The 15,852-nt window shown below is 47.8% G+C and overlaps 1 protein-coding gene across 4 annotated transcripts in view; it reads left to right on the top strand.

The window, feature by feature from the left end:
- The window catches only part of TSPAN16 (tetraspanin 16), a 38,545-nt gene extending 22,705 nt beyond the window's left edge, over positions 1-15,840 (top strand). For 3 of the 4 annotated variants that reach the window (XM_083483218.1, XM_083483215.1, XM_083483217.1), the window contains exons 4-9: positions 54-128; positions 1,419-1,526; positions 2,992-3,129; positions 4,258-4,341; positions 6,587-6,625; positions 12,101-13,376. In XM_083483218.1, the coding sequence (XP_083339344.1) occupies positions 54-128; positions 1,419-1,526; positions 2,992-3,129; positions 4,258-4,341; positions 6,587-6,625; positions 12,101-12,118 (462 nt within the window). In that variant the 3' untranslated portion in view covers positions 12,119-13,376. Of the gene's footprint in view, positions 1-53; positions 129-1,418; positions 1,527-2,991; positions 3,130-4,257; positions 4,342-6,586; positions 6,626-12,100 lie in introns of all 4 variants that reach the window. The other variant, XM_083483216.1, reaches the window with a different exon arrangement.
- Positions 15,841-15,852: the final 12 nt, after the last annotated feature.

Here is a 15,852-nt window from a genome sequence, read left to right as displayed (position 1 = left end):
TCTCTCTTTTTTTGCTGACTGCGGATTCCTCCTCCCTTTCCCTCTGTTTCCAGTTCTTTGTGGTCATACTGATTCTCTTCATAGCAGAAGTGGCCGGTGCTATCGTGGTGCTGCTCTTCTCTTCTGTGGTAAGTCAGTGCTAGCGTCTGGAGTTTGTGGCTTCTGCAATTCGAATTTTGCAGCAAAAGGATCCCTGACTAGAAGCAGAATCTGTGTTGTTTACCGACAGGAGGCAACACAACACCGCCTCTTAATTCTCAGATTGTTTCTGGGTTAAGGTGTCCCACTAGCTTCTGAAAAATGCTGGGGGAGGCAGCACCAGATTAAGGGTGATGTGGGCAGTTCCCCTGCACAGGGCTTATAAGAGTATGCAAAACTATGATATAGTGGACGAGAGCATGCACAGTATGAAAAGGGAGAGGGGAAAGGGTGCCAAATTTTATCCTTGCTCAGCACACCATATTATGAAAGCCTGCCCCTGGAAAGTGGGAGGGTTAGCACCCCCTTAGCATAAGCAACAAAGAGTGGCACTTAGTAGCCAGCAGAAGCTAAATAATAATAATAATAATAAATTTTATTTATACCCCGCCCTCCCCAGTAAAAGCATAATAGGGGGGAAAGAGAGGGGGGGAGAAAAGGGGGGGAACCAATTTAAAATACAGGTTAAAATACAATTTAAAATGCAGCCTCATTTTAAAGTACAGTGGTTCCTCGGGATGCGAACAGGATCCGTTCCGAAGTCCTGTTCACATCCCGAATGGAACGCAAGACGCGATGGCGTGTCTGTGCGTGCACTGGTCACGTTTTGCCGCTTCTGCGCATGCGCATGACTGCATTTTGAGCGTCTGCGCATGCACGAGCGACGAAACCCGGAAGTAACGCGCTCCATTACTTCCGGGTTGCCGCGGAGCACAACTCGAACGCAGTGGCGTAGCGTGGGTTGTCAGCACCCGGGGCAAGGCAAGTAATTTTTTGGGAGTGCTGTCAGTTCCTCAACTCTGTGCATGAGCCACTCATATTTTCCTGTGGTTCCTGACTTCCTGCTGTCTCCCCAGTCCTTTAGCCTCTCTTCTTCTGGGCCTCCTCCCCACTTAGTTTCCTAGCTGTCAGCCTCCAAGCGCACCCTATATTTGTGTTCCCTCCTGCTACAGCACTCTTCTTGGCTGGGCACTATTTTCTTCAGCCAAATTGATCTTTCTATTCCAAAAGCTGTGTTAACCCCCAACATTCTCTTTCATTAAATCCGCTGCTTTCAGCATGTTTGTGAACATTCAATGACTTCCATAGCTCATCCAGTGTCAGAGAAGGACAGGCAACAGTTTTAACCTGTTGTATAAAACATAAGTGCAAGGAAGTCCTGGTTTTATGGTTTTTTATGGAAGTTATGATTTTCTTACTCACCTGTCTCCTGGTTGCAGGCAGATATATTTGTTGAGCACTTGCAAAATTGGGCCCTGAAGACTTTAAAAGAAGACTACGGCAAGCAAGAGGACATCACAGGCATTTGGACAACAACAATGAAAGAGGTGAGTGAAGTTTGTTGTTGTGGGCACCCATCTATCTCGGGATAAATCCTAATTTCTGGTGTTGTAAGACGGAGGTTTTGAAAGAGCCTCCAAATGCTTTTTGAAATGTTTTGAAGTGTGCCTTGAGCTTTGTGGACGCCGTAAAACTCAGTCAAGTGATTTATTGCTTGACTGGTCATAAACGCATCACAGTAGCACTATTTACAATCATTATAGCAACAGCTGTAATGGCATACTTAAGTTTCAGTCCCTCTTTCTGTTTTGAACAGCAAGACATAGGCAGACACCATCTATAGGTAGTCATGATGTAGCAGTCTGCAGACAGCATCTGTTGGTCAGTCGCCTGCAAAAATCAAAAACGAAAGTTCTTTTATCGGCACTTCCAGCTGAAGCTGCGCATGCCTGGAGTACCACTCCCACTTACATATGACTGTTCTGGAATCTTCTCCCTGTTTCTGGATGAATGACTCCCTAACAGATAAAATAAAAAAATTCCTTCCAGTAGCACCTTAAAGACCAACTAAGTTAGTTCTTGGTATGAGCTTTCGTGTGCATGCACAGGTTAAGTACTTAATTCATTCTGGAGGTCCGTACTTAACCTGAAACTGTTCTTAACCTGAAGCACCACTTTAGCTAATGGGGCCTCCTGCTGCTGCCACACCGCCGGAGCCCGATTTCTGTTCTCATCCTGAAGCAAAGTTCTTAACCTGAAGCACTATTTCTGGGTTAGCGGAGTCTGTAACCTGAAGCATATGTAACCTGAAGTGTATGTAACCTGAGGTACCATTGTACTTTGATTAAGATACTGCTGCTTGATGTGTTGTTTCTCAAGCCAGCTTCACAAAGATTGGAGTCCTTAAGTCATTCCTAATTCAAATAGCCAAGGTGTGCACACCTTTGCAATGGATAAAGGCATCCCCTGATGTGAACACAGACAGAAATAAATTGAAGCTGTGCTTTTGTGAAGAGCTGGGGGGTGGCAGAGCTGTGAAACATGGTGTGGGGGACAATTTCATGGCACTTTAAGGCAGTAATGAAAGTACACCTTAAGCCAGGCACCCCCCAAACTCGGCCCTCCAGATGTTTTGGGACTACAACTCCCATCATCCCTAGCTAACAGGACCAGTGGTCAGGGATGATGGGAATTGTAGTCCCTAAACATCTGGAGGGCTGAGTTTGGGGATGCCTGCCTTAAGCCAACAGAGCAGGAAGCTGCTCTGCACAACTGCTCTCCTTAGATCAGTTTGCCCTCCTGATGTTGTACGACTCCAGCTCCCATCATCCCTGACCTTTGGCCATGCTGACAGGGGCCAATGGGACTTGTAGTCCACATCTGGGTGGGCACCCCATTGCGTGTCCCTGCCCAAGCATTTCTTTTTTGTTCAACAGCTACTTCCCAATCTCAAATGTGCATGTGATATAAAACGGCTACTATAAAACAAGATGATCGTTTCTCTGTTTGTAGCTGAAATGCTGTGGATTCAACAACTACACTGATTTCAACAATTCCTACTTCTATCAAACACACACTGAGAAATACCCCTCCTTTTGCTGCTCAGATGACAAAGAGTGCCAGGAATCCGAAGTAGACCACGACAAACAGGTAACTTGGCTTCCCAGAGATCACAGACTCCATGTATTTGTGTTATTGTGTGTCATGGGCTCACAAGGAGCTTAAAGCAAATTCAGCCCCATCAATCTTTGGGGCAGGGAAAAACAACTGGCAAGCCAGAACCTTCTGGGTCAGCTACGACTAAACTGGACAGTAAGAAATGATAGTAGGAGTTCTCTTCTGTCAATAGAGAAGATCAGAGGCCAAAGTAGTTTTTTGATCTGGCTGAAGTTGGAATCATCCATGTGTTACAATGGGGGAGAAGAGTGTGGAGGCTGCTTACATGTTTCTGAATGGTGCTGATAGTGCTGCTAACCAATGAACTGGTTTATTTGTAGCAATGAGTTCCAGAGGTTATTATGGTCTGGCAGTATTCAGAATGGATAGTCAACATAATTGCAAAAACACATCATCTCCCACCAACCACGGGTGCTGTTACAGACACACTGAAGAGATATTTATTCCCCAGGTGAGCAAGGGAGGCAAAGTCAGGGCAGCACAAGAAACAGACTGGCTTCTATGGTGTCTGTACCAATATGCCAACGTATATTAACCAATTTAAAAAAACATACAAACTTCGTATAATCCTCCAATTTAACCCTCAAAGCAATATTTTATGTTCCAGAGCTCACAAACGTGGTGCCTTTAAAGACATGTAATAATTCTTTTTATAAAAATGAATTTCTTATTGTTAGAAAAATAGTTAACAATATAATTTATATCTTTTCCCCCAAATTGTTTTTATTGAATTTCAGAATATTAACAAAGACAAAAAGGGAAAGCAAAACTAGGCATACCAAAACTAAAGTAAATCAAAGTCATTAGACTCTATCAGCTCATCCAAAAAACCCTCAACTCTTTTCTACCAGACAAATAATAATACACTTTACCATTAACGTTGCAGCCTTTTAGAAGGCTCTGTCTTTTGCTGTTATGCCCTATTCTTCTTATTAAGAAAAATCCATGAAGTTACATCTGCTTGCAACCTGATCCGAGAACTGGTGTGTCTATAGCATTACTATAACTCAAGATATGTAAGCTTAAGATGGAAGTATCAGTGGTAGTGAGCATATTTCTGAAGCAGTCTCTTTTGCATCATGTATTTATGTCTCCTTCCAGGGCTGCCTGAATGAATTCCAGGTGTTCCTGAGCCGCAATGGGAAAATTGTTGGAGGGGTGGCTCTAGCTATTGGCGTCCTTGAGGTAAGCTCACACATATATGGCTTGTTCACCCCAGGTGCTTCCAGAATGTCAGCATTTTGCATACCAGAACATTAGGTTTGTGCAGTTTAAAGCGGATTAAAGGACATTGTTGTACAAGTCCACAAAACAAGAGCTTTTTGTGGTTTTCTAAAGTGCCAGGTAAATGCCTTGAAAAGGGTAGGATGAACAAATGATTAATGGGAAGATGCTTAACAATCCCATTAGTAAATCAGGATGAATGCTCGTTGGCATAAAACCACCCCATAAAGAAACCGGAACAAATGTTCAATAAAGATCAGACATAGTCCAATGGGACTATGTTTCTCTAGTCCAGGGGTAGGCAACCTAAGCCATTCGCCTTCTCAATCCAGCCCGTGGACAGTCTGGGAATCAGCGTGTTTTTACATGAGTAGAATGTGTGCTTTTATCAAAAATGCACCTCTGGGTTATTTGTGGGGCACAGGAATTCGTTCATTTATATTTTTTTTCAAAACGTAGTCTGGCCCCCCACAAGATCTGAGGGACAGTGGATTGGCCCCCTGCTGAAAAAGTTTGCTGACCCCTGAGCTAGTAGCTCCAATATACCATCTTGCCTAGGGGCTCCTAAGGGGTTGATACATTTCAGCAAGCTCCCTGACAGTGCTTTTTTTTTTCTAGGAAAAAAGGGCGCTGGTATGCACCATGCAAGGAAGGGCTCTTGGCACTGGTGGATGAACCTGGGGGCAGGGGGAGCGGTCCATCCCGGGTGCCATTCCGGGGGGTGCCATCACATTAGTAGAATGTGTGCTTTTATTTAAAACGCATCTCTGGGTTATTTGTGGGGCATAGAAATTCGTTCATCCCCCCCCAAAAAAATAGTCCGGCCCACCACATGGTCTGAGGGACAGTGGATCGGCCCACAGCTTTAAAAAGGTTGCTGACCCCTGATCTAGTCCCTAGAGTACTACACTGCTTGCTAGTGAGCCACTGCACTGCTAGCATTCAAGGCCCTAAATGGTTTGGGACCTCAGTACCTTCCCCAATATCAACCACCTTGGACTGACTGTAGATTGGTGCTGCTGCCATTAGGAGTTGCCCGGTTGGCAGAGACCTGGGGCAAGGCCTTCTAGGTGGTGGCCCTCTGTTTTTAGTATGCCCTCTCTAGCGAGGTGCATCAGTCTTCTTCACTACAGTGGTACCTTGGTTCTCAAATGCCTTGGTTCTCAAATGCCTTGGTTCTCAAATGACTTGGTTCTCAAATGCCTTGGTTCTCAAATGCCAAAAACCTGGAAGTAAGTGTTCCGGTTTTCAATTGCTTTTTGGAAGCTGAATATCCGATGCAGTTGTCGGCTATTGTTTCCGGGGCGCCTGCACCAATTAGAAGCTGCGCCTTCATTTTCAAACATTTCGGAAGTCAAACATATTTCCGGAATGGATTAAGTTTGGCGCTTTTGTTTTTGCTATTTATTTTGCATTTTTGTTTTTGAGGCTTTTTTCAGTTAATTTGTTTTTGTGACTGTGTGGAACCCAGTTCAGCTACTGATTGATAGATTGTGTGACTGCAGAAATGGATAAAAAAACCCCATCCAAACAATGACTATCATCAGTACAGGTAAGGAAAAAATAATAATTTTAAATTTTATCATCTACAATACTGTCTTATTTCTTTTATAGTACAGTACATTGATTATTGCTTTCATTTTATGGATCAGTGGTCTCGTTAGATAGTAAAATTCATTTTAGGAGTTGTTTTTAAAAGTCTGGAACGGTTTAATCCATTTTGCATGACTTTCTATGGAAAAGCGCGCCTTGGTTTTGGAACACTTTGGTTTTGGAACGGTACCAAGGTACCACTGTACTAACATTTAGGAGAACTTTAAAACCACTCCTGTTTGCCCAGACATTTGATGGTTGAAAGTTATGTCCATGGCAACCCTGAAATTATTAGTTTGAAAGGAGGTGATTGCTTTTAGGAGTTTTAAACTATTTTTAGGAGTTTTAACTGTATTGTTCTAGTACTGACAAGTTTGCTGCCGTGGGCTCTTCTGTGAGAAGGTGCAGGATGTGTATATAAACAGTATCACTTCCATGTGAACTTTGTGCAATCTATTACCTCCTACTGCTGTAACCCAGTTCCCAACTGATGTGTTTGCAGGAAATGTTAGCGTCATGACAAGATAGTAAAAATGGCCAACAGCATTGTTCCATGTCTCTCAGGAGGGTCCTGAGTATAAAATGCTCCCTCACCTGTCCTTTTGCCTTCTAGCTGGCTGCCCTGGCTGTCTCCTTGATCCTGTACTGTCATGTGAGGGTTTGATTAGCTGCTTGTGCGTGAAAACGTGCTCCCTCAGAGTTTGTGCGACCCCACAAACCTCCGTGTGTGACGGAGCTCCTCAGACATGTCTGCTCTAGTCACTAGTAGAGTCCGACAGTGGCTGTCTGCGGAAGCGTTTCCAGCAAAGAAGTTCCTTAACGGAAACGCGTCTCCTGGACTCACGGCGTGACAGTTTCCTGCGAGGTGTGGGTCTGCCTATGGGAGACTCCGATACCTCCCCACTGTTCTCGCTGGAAGCCTCCCTGAGCCCTCCCTCCTGCTCGCATTCCCTCAGAGACCCACTCCTCCCCCTGCTGGTCCCTGCTTCAGCAGTTGAGTCTCTTTCATCCTGCCTGAGTCCCTCCACCACCTGATGCTCTGATGGCAGTTCCCTGACATCCACCTCCCCTCCAGGGCCCCCCTCACCCCCTCCCAATTCCTCCCCCCTGGGAGGTGAAGGGCTAAAACCCCGAAACGAATCTTCCTCATCTTCTGACGTCTCGAACAATTCTCTCCATCGATCGTCGACCTGGCCAGCTGAATCCTCTTCCTCTTCAGAATCTGGGAACCCCTCCAACTCCTCTTCCTCGTCGGTGGTGGCAAAGTATTCCCTTCGGAACCTCGCTACCGGCTGAGGTTTACGTGGGAACCTCTGATGAAAAGTCTCTATTAAAACCTCGTCATTGACATCCTCTGCCCTAACCCAGGTGTTTTCCGACTCCGGTTCCCCTTCCCACATTACCAAATACTCTACTTGATCTCCCTTCCACCTGGAATCGAGGATCTCCGCTACATGGTAGCTGTGTTCCTTCTCCTCCATTGCTGGTCCCCTAGTGACCCTCCCCTCACTGTCTCCTCTATACGGTGACAGCAACGACCTGTGAAAAACTGGGTGCAGCTTCATGTGGTTCGGTAACCGGAGCCTGAAAGCCACTGGATTGACCTGCTGTATGACTTCAAACGGACCCAGCCTTTTGGGTCTTAATTTCTTACAACCTCCTTTGAATGGCAACCCTTGGGTTGACAGCCACACCTGGTCCCCCACCCTGATGCTTTCACCTTCCCTTCTGTTTTTGTCTGCCTGCCTCTTATATTCCTCCTTAGCCCTGTTTAAATTGAGTTGGAGCTGGCGATGGATCGCTTCCATTTCTTCCACGAACTGTTCTGCAGCTGGAACGCTCCAGTTCTCCCCCTCCCCCCCTGGGAAGGCTCTGGGATGGCACCCGTGATTAGCCAAAAAGGGGCTCATCCCCGTGGACACGTTCTCTGCATTGTTGTAGGCAAATTCTGCCAACGCCAACTTCTCCACCCAATCATTCTCTCTGTCATTAACATAACACCTCAAATATTGTTGGAGAACCCCATTTGCTCTTTCCGCCTGCCCGTTGGTTTCAGGATGACGGGCCGTCGAGAAATTAACCTCTACATGCAGTAAGCTCATGAGCTTCCTCCAGAACCTGGAAGTAAATTGTTTCCCTCGGTCTGAAACCACCCTCAAGGGGGCGCCATGCAACCTAAACACATTCTCTACAAACAATTTGGCGGTTTCTTCTGCTGTAACCGCATGTGAGCAGGCTATGAAGTGGGCCATTTTAGTTAACAGGTCTACTACAACCATGATGGCTGTTTTCCCTCTAGACCTTGGCAGATCAGTCATGAAATCTATTGCCACTGCTTCCCACGGTCTCTCAGGTGTGGGCAGTGGTTCTAATAAACCAGCCGGCGCCCGCCTCTCCCCCTTGGCTCTTTGGCATTGTTCACACCCTCTCACATACTCCCGCACATCTTCCCTGACCTTGGGCCACCAAAATTCCCTGGTAACCAGCCACATGGTTTTGTGTTGCCCAAAGTGCCCTGCTGTGGGGCTATCGTGCAGCTGCTTGAGTACCTTCTCCCTCAATTCCCCTTCAGGTATATATAACGCTCCCTTATAATACAATGCCCCATTTCTCTCCTCAAAACCACCGGATTTGTCTTCCTCCCCTCTGAGATCCCTGAGTTTCCCCTGGGCGTATGCATCCTGCACCGTACCCTCTATCAATTCCCTTTGCCCCACCAAAGTCGCCCCACACACCCAGCGGTCCTCTGGAATGATATGGGTTTCTTCGGGTGCTCCCTCCCCCTCCAAATATTCAGGTTTGCGTGAGAGAGCGTCCGCCCTAACATTCTCTGGGCCTGGCACATAACAAATCTCAAAGTTAAATTTGGAGAACTCTTGGGCCCATCTCAACTGCCTTTGGTTGAGCACTCGCGCCGTTCTCCAGTACTCTAGATTTTTATGGTCCGTGCACACTTGCACTTTATGTTGTGCACCAACTAGCAGATGCCTCCATCTCCGGAACGCCTCATGAATAGCAAGCAGTTCTCGGTCGTACACCGTGTAGTTCCTCTCGGATTTGTTCAGCTTCCGCGAGAAGAAGGCACACGGACGCCACTCTGACTCCTCCTTCCCCGGCTGCAGAAGAAGCACCGCCCCTATGGCTCTGTCAGATGCGTCTGTTTCAACCCTTAGCTTCTTTCGTAAATCCACATGCAGAAGTTGTTCTTCAGAGGCGAAGGCCCTTTTCAGTTCCTCAAACGCTCGCTCCGCCTCCGCCGTCCATACAAACTTCTTTTTACTGCTGAGACAGTCAGTGATGGGCGCCGTCAGATGGGCGAAGTTGCGGATGAACTTACGATAAAAGTTTCCAAACCCTAGGAACCTCTGCACATCCTTCTTGGTTTTGGGTGTTTTCCATTCCAGCACTGCCTGTACCTTGCCGGGATCCATGGCCAATCCCTTGTCTGACAGGCGGTACCCCAGGAATTCCACCTCCTTGGTATGGAACCGACACTTCTCCAGTTTGACCCACAGCCTGTTGGCTTGCAGTCTGCTCAACACTTCTCTGACGTCTCTCACATGTTGCTCCTCATTCTCAGAATACACCAACACATCATCTAGAAAGGCAACGCAATTCTTGTAGAGCAAAGGGCCCAGCACGTGGTTCATAAAAGATTGAAAACACGCGGAGCCTGCTTGTAATCCAAATGGCATAACGAGGTATTCAAACGCCCCCAAAGGGGTAAACATGGTGGTTTTCCATTCATCCCCTTTCCTTATGCGTATCAGGTTGTACGCCCCCCTTAGATCCAGCTTTGTGAAAATCTTTCCCTTCCTCACCCTGGTCAAAATATCATCAATTCTGGGCATAGGGAACGCCACCGGTTCAGTCACTGCATTCAGCCGCCTAAAATCACATACAAGTCTCGGCTTGTCCGCATTTTTTTTGTCCACAAAGAACACTGGGCTCCCCCCTGCTGCTTTGGACTCTCTGATGAAGCCTCTCTTCAGGTTCTTGTCAATGAACCCTCGCAACTCCTGCATTTCCCTGTCTGACATGGCATACAACTTGCCCACGGGAAGCTGTGCTCCTGGGAGTAAATTGATCTGACAATCAAAGGGTCTATGAGGTGGTAGTTGGTCAGCTTCCTTCTCGCTGAACACGTCGCTGAGATCTGCATACTGTGGTGGTACCTTCACCTTCCCCATTACTTCAGTCCCTGCTAGGGTGGCTTGGGCCCCTGCTGAACCCTTCTCCCCTTTGCAGTGTTCTAGGCAATGTGCTGAACCAAAGGACACCACTCTTTGATGCCAGCCAACCAGCGGATCATGTAGAGCTAGCCAGCTCATTCCCAAAATAATGGGAGCGCCTCCCAGGGTGGCCACATTAAACGCTATCAGTTCTGTGTGCCTTGCCACCCTCATTATCATTGGGACAGTCTGCAAGCGGACTCCTCCTCCCAACAACTCCCTGCCATCAATCGTGGTCACCTGCAGGGGGTTGCTTAAAGGGATGGTCTGTATCTGGTGTTCAGCAGCAAACTCCTTGCTCATAAAATTGCAGGAGCTGCCTGAGTCCAATAGCGCCTTTATTTTTAGGGGGTGCCCATTCTGCAGCTCTAGGGACACTTCAATCACTAGAGCAGGTCGAGGAGCTTCTGGCACGGGCACTTTCACTGCTCTTTGGCCTGGCTGCAGTGCCCCAATTGTGGCAACCAGGCGTTGGCTTTTACCTGCTCCGCTCCCCCTTCTTCTCCCCCCTCAACAGCTCCCACCATCCCTTGCCATTCCTTCCTCTGGGGGCAGACTCTGGCAAAGTGGCCTGGCTGTTGGCAGAGATAGCATTTCCGGGGGCCCTTTCCCTCCTTCTTAGCTCCCTCGCTGGTTTTTGAAAATGCGCGCGCGCGCGCTGTTCCGATTTCCATCGGCTCTGCCGGCGGGAAAGCTGGCTCAGGAATGTCTGGAATGCGGAACTCCTTCCAACGTTCCCCTCTCCCTTCCCGCCTCTCCAAGGCTCTTGCCTCCTGCCGCGCTCCTATGGTCAGCGCAGATTTGGTCAGCTGATCCATAGACTCCGCCCTGGGGCTCCGTGCCAGCTCGTCTTTCACCCCCGAAGAAAGACCTTCTTCAAATAGCATTTGAACGGGTGCCGCCGATAAATCCCAACTCAGTCTGTGAATCAGCATGGTAAACTCAGTCCAATATTCACGGACAGATCGACTTCCCTGCTTACAAGCCATTAGCTGTCTGCGCACCACCCCTTCCTCAATATCGCTGGAAAACATGATATCCATTGCACGAAAGAACTTCATTGTGTCCTTTAGTATGTCATTGTGCGTTGCCATTAGGGGTCGAACCCAGTCCCGCGCCCCTTTCTCAAGATGCCCAATTACAAAAGCAACTCGCGATTCCTCATCAGGGAACTCATCGAACTGCACATTAAGGGCATATTGCATCTCTGTCCTAAAAGCATGGTAGTCCTTGGGGTCCCCCCCAAATTTTTGCACCAATCCTGGTACCTTTCTGGGGAATTGCGTGGCTCTCCCCTTCTTGTCTGCATCCTGAGCCCTTCTCTCCTCCAACCTCGCCGTCTGCAGGGCCAGTTGAACCTCCAACGCTCGGTATCTATCTTCCAAGCTTGGACCAGCTCCAGCCCCTGCTCCTCCGGTTCCGGTTGGTTCGCTCATGATGCCTTCTCTTGCACAGGCAGCGTACAAAGACTGTCGGACTGCTGTGAGGGTTTGATTAGCTGCTTGTGCGTGAAAACGTGCTCCCTCAGAGTTTGTGCGACCCCACAAACCTCCGTGTGTGACGGAGCTCCTCAGACATGTCTGCTCTAGTCACTAGTAGAGTCCGACAGTGGCTGTCTGCGGAAGCGTTTCCAGCAAAGAAGTTCCTTAACGGAAACGCGTCTCCTGGACTCACGGCGTGACAGTTTCCTGCGAGGTGTGGGTCTGCCTATGGGAGACTCCGATACCTCCCCACTGTTCTCGCTGGAAGCCTCCCTGAGCCCTCCCTCCTGCTCGCATTCCCTCAGAGACCCACTCCTCCCCCTGCTGGTCCCTGCTTCAGCAGTTGAGTCTCTTTCATCCTGCCTGAGTCCCTCCACCACCTGATGCTCTGATGGCAGTTCCCTGACATGTCAGATTGGTACATACGCCTGAAGCAAAACCGGCTACCTACCGCACAGCTCTGGCTCCAGCTCTCGGCTTCTGCACCAGCCATGAAAGAGACATCGCAAGCATCCTTATTCAAAGAGCAGATGCGGCAATCACTTTTACTGGATCAAAAGAGCGACATGATCCTCATCCTCATCCATAATTATTAGCTACTAATCCATCACTAATCATTAAACCCTAGTTTAACAGTACTTGCTTTAAAAAACCCCTGAAAAAATATGTAAACCTATTGTTTTGTGCTTCCTTTGCCTTACATAGTGGGGAATCCAGGATAGCCTTTATATCAGGGGTTGGGAACATCCAGCTTGTGGGCTAAATATGGCCTCTCAGGCCTCTCCATCTCACCCTTGGGACTCTCTCAGGCCAGCTCTATTCTGCACCCTCCCTGAATTCTTTTGCCTGGCTGGAATCTGTCCCTCAACATAATAATGCCTCTCATTTGTGAGGCTATAATTTGGGCAGACGTCTCATTTTTAAGGTCCTTTGGCTCTGGTGTAATAGAGAATGGAAATTTTATTATACTTTGTAAAATGGATATCTCGCTTGATTGTGGAAAACCTCAAACCTGCATTCTTGCTTTCTGATTTGCGATGTAGGCTGAATTGTGTTTCCATCTGTACAGGCCTGCTATCGTATATGAGGGTGATCAGGTGTGCAGTTTTAGTGCAGGGGAGATTTAAACTATACAGTGGTACCTCGGGTTACAGACGCTTCAGGTTACATACGCTTCAGGTTACAGGCTCCACTAGCCCAGAAATAGTACTTCAGGTTAAGAACTTTGCTTCAGGATGAGAACAGAAATCGTGTGGTGGTTGTGCAGCAGCAGCGGGAGGCCCCATTAGCTAAAGTGGTACCTCAGGTTAAGAACAGTTTCAGGTTAAGAACAGACCTCCAGAACGAATTAAGTTCTTAACCTGAGGTACCACTGTGTGCAGTAATGGGACCTTAAATCAGGGGTGGACCAACTTTGATGGCCCTGATTACCACATGAGGATGAGCCAGTGAGTTGGGGGCCACATATGCATGCAAACACACACACATATAATCCTGCCCCCCAGCAACTGTTTTATGAACACACACACGCAGTAGCTTCAGCATGTTCATCAGCTAGGTGGGGAGAAGACATATGAAGAGATTGCTGAGATCTCTTCTCACCATAGCTGTCAACCGTCCCTTATTTGGTGGGAAACTCCCTTATCCCAGTGCCATGTCCTGCTGCTGTCCCTTATTGATGATGTACCTTAAATTTCCTGGGTTTCAAAGGAAGCAGCTCCTCTCCCTCCCTCCCTCCCTCCCTGCCAGCCAGGGAGGAGGGAGGCTCCAACTGTGTTGCTTGGCTGCGTTGCTCACCCAACAAGGAGTCTAAGAACGACTGGGGGGTGGAGCTTGCATGCCTTGTGCCGATCAAATTAGCCACGTTGCCTGGGGACTCGCCTTTGCTCAGCGCTTCCCAGCGGAGAGGTGACGGTGATTTTCCTTGCTGCATCCCCTTTGCCGGGTTGCTGCGCTTGAGGCTTCATTTGGCTGCTGGCTGGGCTTTCTGCCTTTGGCTCGGAGGGGCTCCCAAGTTTAACATACCTGTGCCGGGAAAATCCCTTATTTTGGCTGCTGATCCCTTATTTTCGAGGCTGCTGGTCCCTTATTTTCAAATCTGTAAGTTGATAGCTATGCTTCTCACGCGTCTCTGCAGCCCAGTTGTTTGGTCCTGGACAGAGCTGAGGAGTACACCACTCGACAATGCTCCTCTTCTTTGATCACTCGTAGCCAAGTGAGATTGCCTTCCATGAACACAGTTTTAACAGTGAGTCCGTAAGTGACTGTGGAGGCCAATTCTGGATCCACACGTCCTTCCACAGTGGGGACATAGGTTTCCAGGCAGAAGCTGATCACGGTGAGGGTTTGCCAAGCGTGCCTTCCTCTTAGCACGTTTCTCCCTTTCATCCTGAGTTCGAGCATCTTCAAAGCCCATGACACCTTTGGTAAAGGCTGTTCTTCAACTGGACAGCTCACTGCCCAATCAGCTGGGCAGTGGGGAGGGGCAATGTAGGATCTCAGCAAATCGCTTGTTCGTCTTCTTCCCAGTCCCCAGCTGATCGGTGCACACAATTGCCCTACTCTCAGATGTGCGGCAGGCTGAGGGGAGCAGGATGGTGATGGGGAAGATGGAAGGTACAAAGGGACAATCATCTTCATGTGCCTTCCTCCCAACAGCTGAGGGATGCTGTCAGGAGTCCCAGTTTCCAACTTGATAACATAGCAAGCGTGGTTAACTAAAAAGGAAGATTTATTGCAAAAACAGAGTTCTCCAATTGGCTCTAACATGTCACCATTCTCATTAATCATGATGACCCTTCTGATAACTGCTTCCAGCGAGACCAGAAGCAACTGAACTTACATTTTGTACTTCTTTTCCTATCTTGGAGCCCTCCCATTCGCCAAGACCTCGGAGAGATGGGGTCAGCTCCCTCCCCTTCCCCATTCGCTGAGAGGCTGTCTCTTAACTCTTTCCCACCTGTGTGTGCTTCCGGTGAGCTTTGACTGTGTTCTAGCTGGCTCCCTGCCATTGCCTTATCAGCCTGCATTCCAAGGGGCGGGGACGATGCTCACCCTGCATGGCAGTTAACCCTCTCTGTTCCTGGCTGCTTCCTTCAATTGGCAGCAACCCTTCCCTGAGGGCTGGCTGCAAACCTTTCCTGGGGGTTGGCTCATTCATGACAGATGCACAAGTGCCACTGCAAAGTTCCTGGGATTTCAGGAAGGGAAGGGAGCTATGCAATTTGTTTGAGGCTGCATATGCCCTTTGGGCAGAGCATTTTCTGTGGACTTTTTCTCCTCTGTGCCTGCCTGCCTCTGCTCCCAGGCCCTCCCCAGATTGCCAAAATGTATTTCATTTCCATAGTTTGTAATCCCACCTCAAATTTTTAAAAAGTGAGATTGTTGCAGGCAATATCTGTTGAAAGTACAGAAATTAGTTGTTTAACTAGGATGTTTAATTAGGATGTCAGCTTATTAAAGTACACTTGGTGATTAACCAGCTGTCAGTTGAAGGGTAGCGTACAAATTTAACAAATAATAATTTTCATATGAGCAGAACTTCAGTATACTTTGTTGAAATATTTAACTAGTGAAGGCTCCTGCTCATTGATAGGAGGGAAGCTAATCTGTATGTATTATATGACTTCATTTTTCCACATAACAAAGTATGTGTGTTTTTATTACAGTGTAATAAATAATAACCATCATTTCCCCTAATGATCACAATCCAGAACTTCCCTGATGTGTTGAGGTACCAGGCATCTAGTTCTACCTTCTTTGAGTAAAATTTATGTTGCTGGAGGGAATGTAACATACATGTCTGGCTTTCGATCTTGGGCAAAAAGCTCTACTTGGGTTTGCAAAATGGTGGAGAGATGGGAACTGGGATGGACCAATCGGAGAGAAATAACCACCACGTCCATCAGAGTACAAAGTAATCAAGTCCAATCTGTTTTCCCTTGATCAATCCAAACAAGATGGACCAATCCTTGGAGCACTACAAATAACAAGAACATCCAACAACATGCTTCCATCACTCCCTCATTATTTCAAGCCAGGCCCTCTTCTGTGGTCCCTGCCCCAGGGGATTATTTTGTCCTGTTTGGCCCAAACAACCTTGGCAAGCCAAACAGGGAAGCTTGGTTGGCCTTGACCCATTATGAGACTGTATTAGAAGTGCTGTT

This window comes from Podarcis liolepis (genome assembly GCF_965112155.1).
Source record: "Podarcis liolepis genome assembly, chromosome: 17".
Taxonomy (NCBI): Eukaryota; Metazoa; Chordata; class Lepidosauria; order Squamata; family Lacertidae; genus Podarcis; species Podarcis liolepis.
The sequence above is the reverse complement of the archived record's forward strand: the minus strand, read 5'-3'. Positions and strand labels throughout refer to the sequence as shown.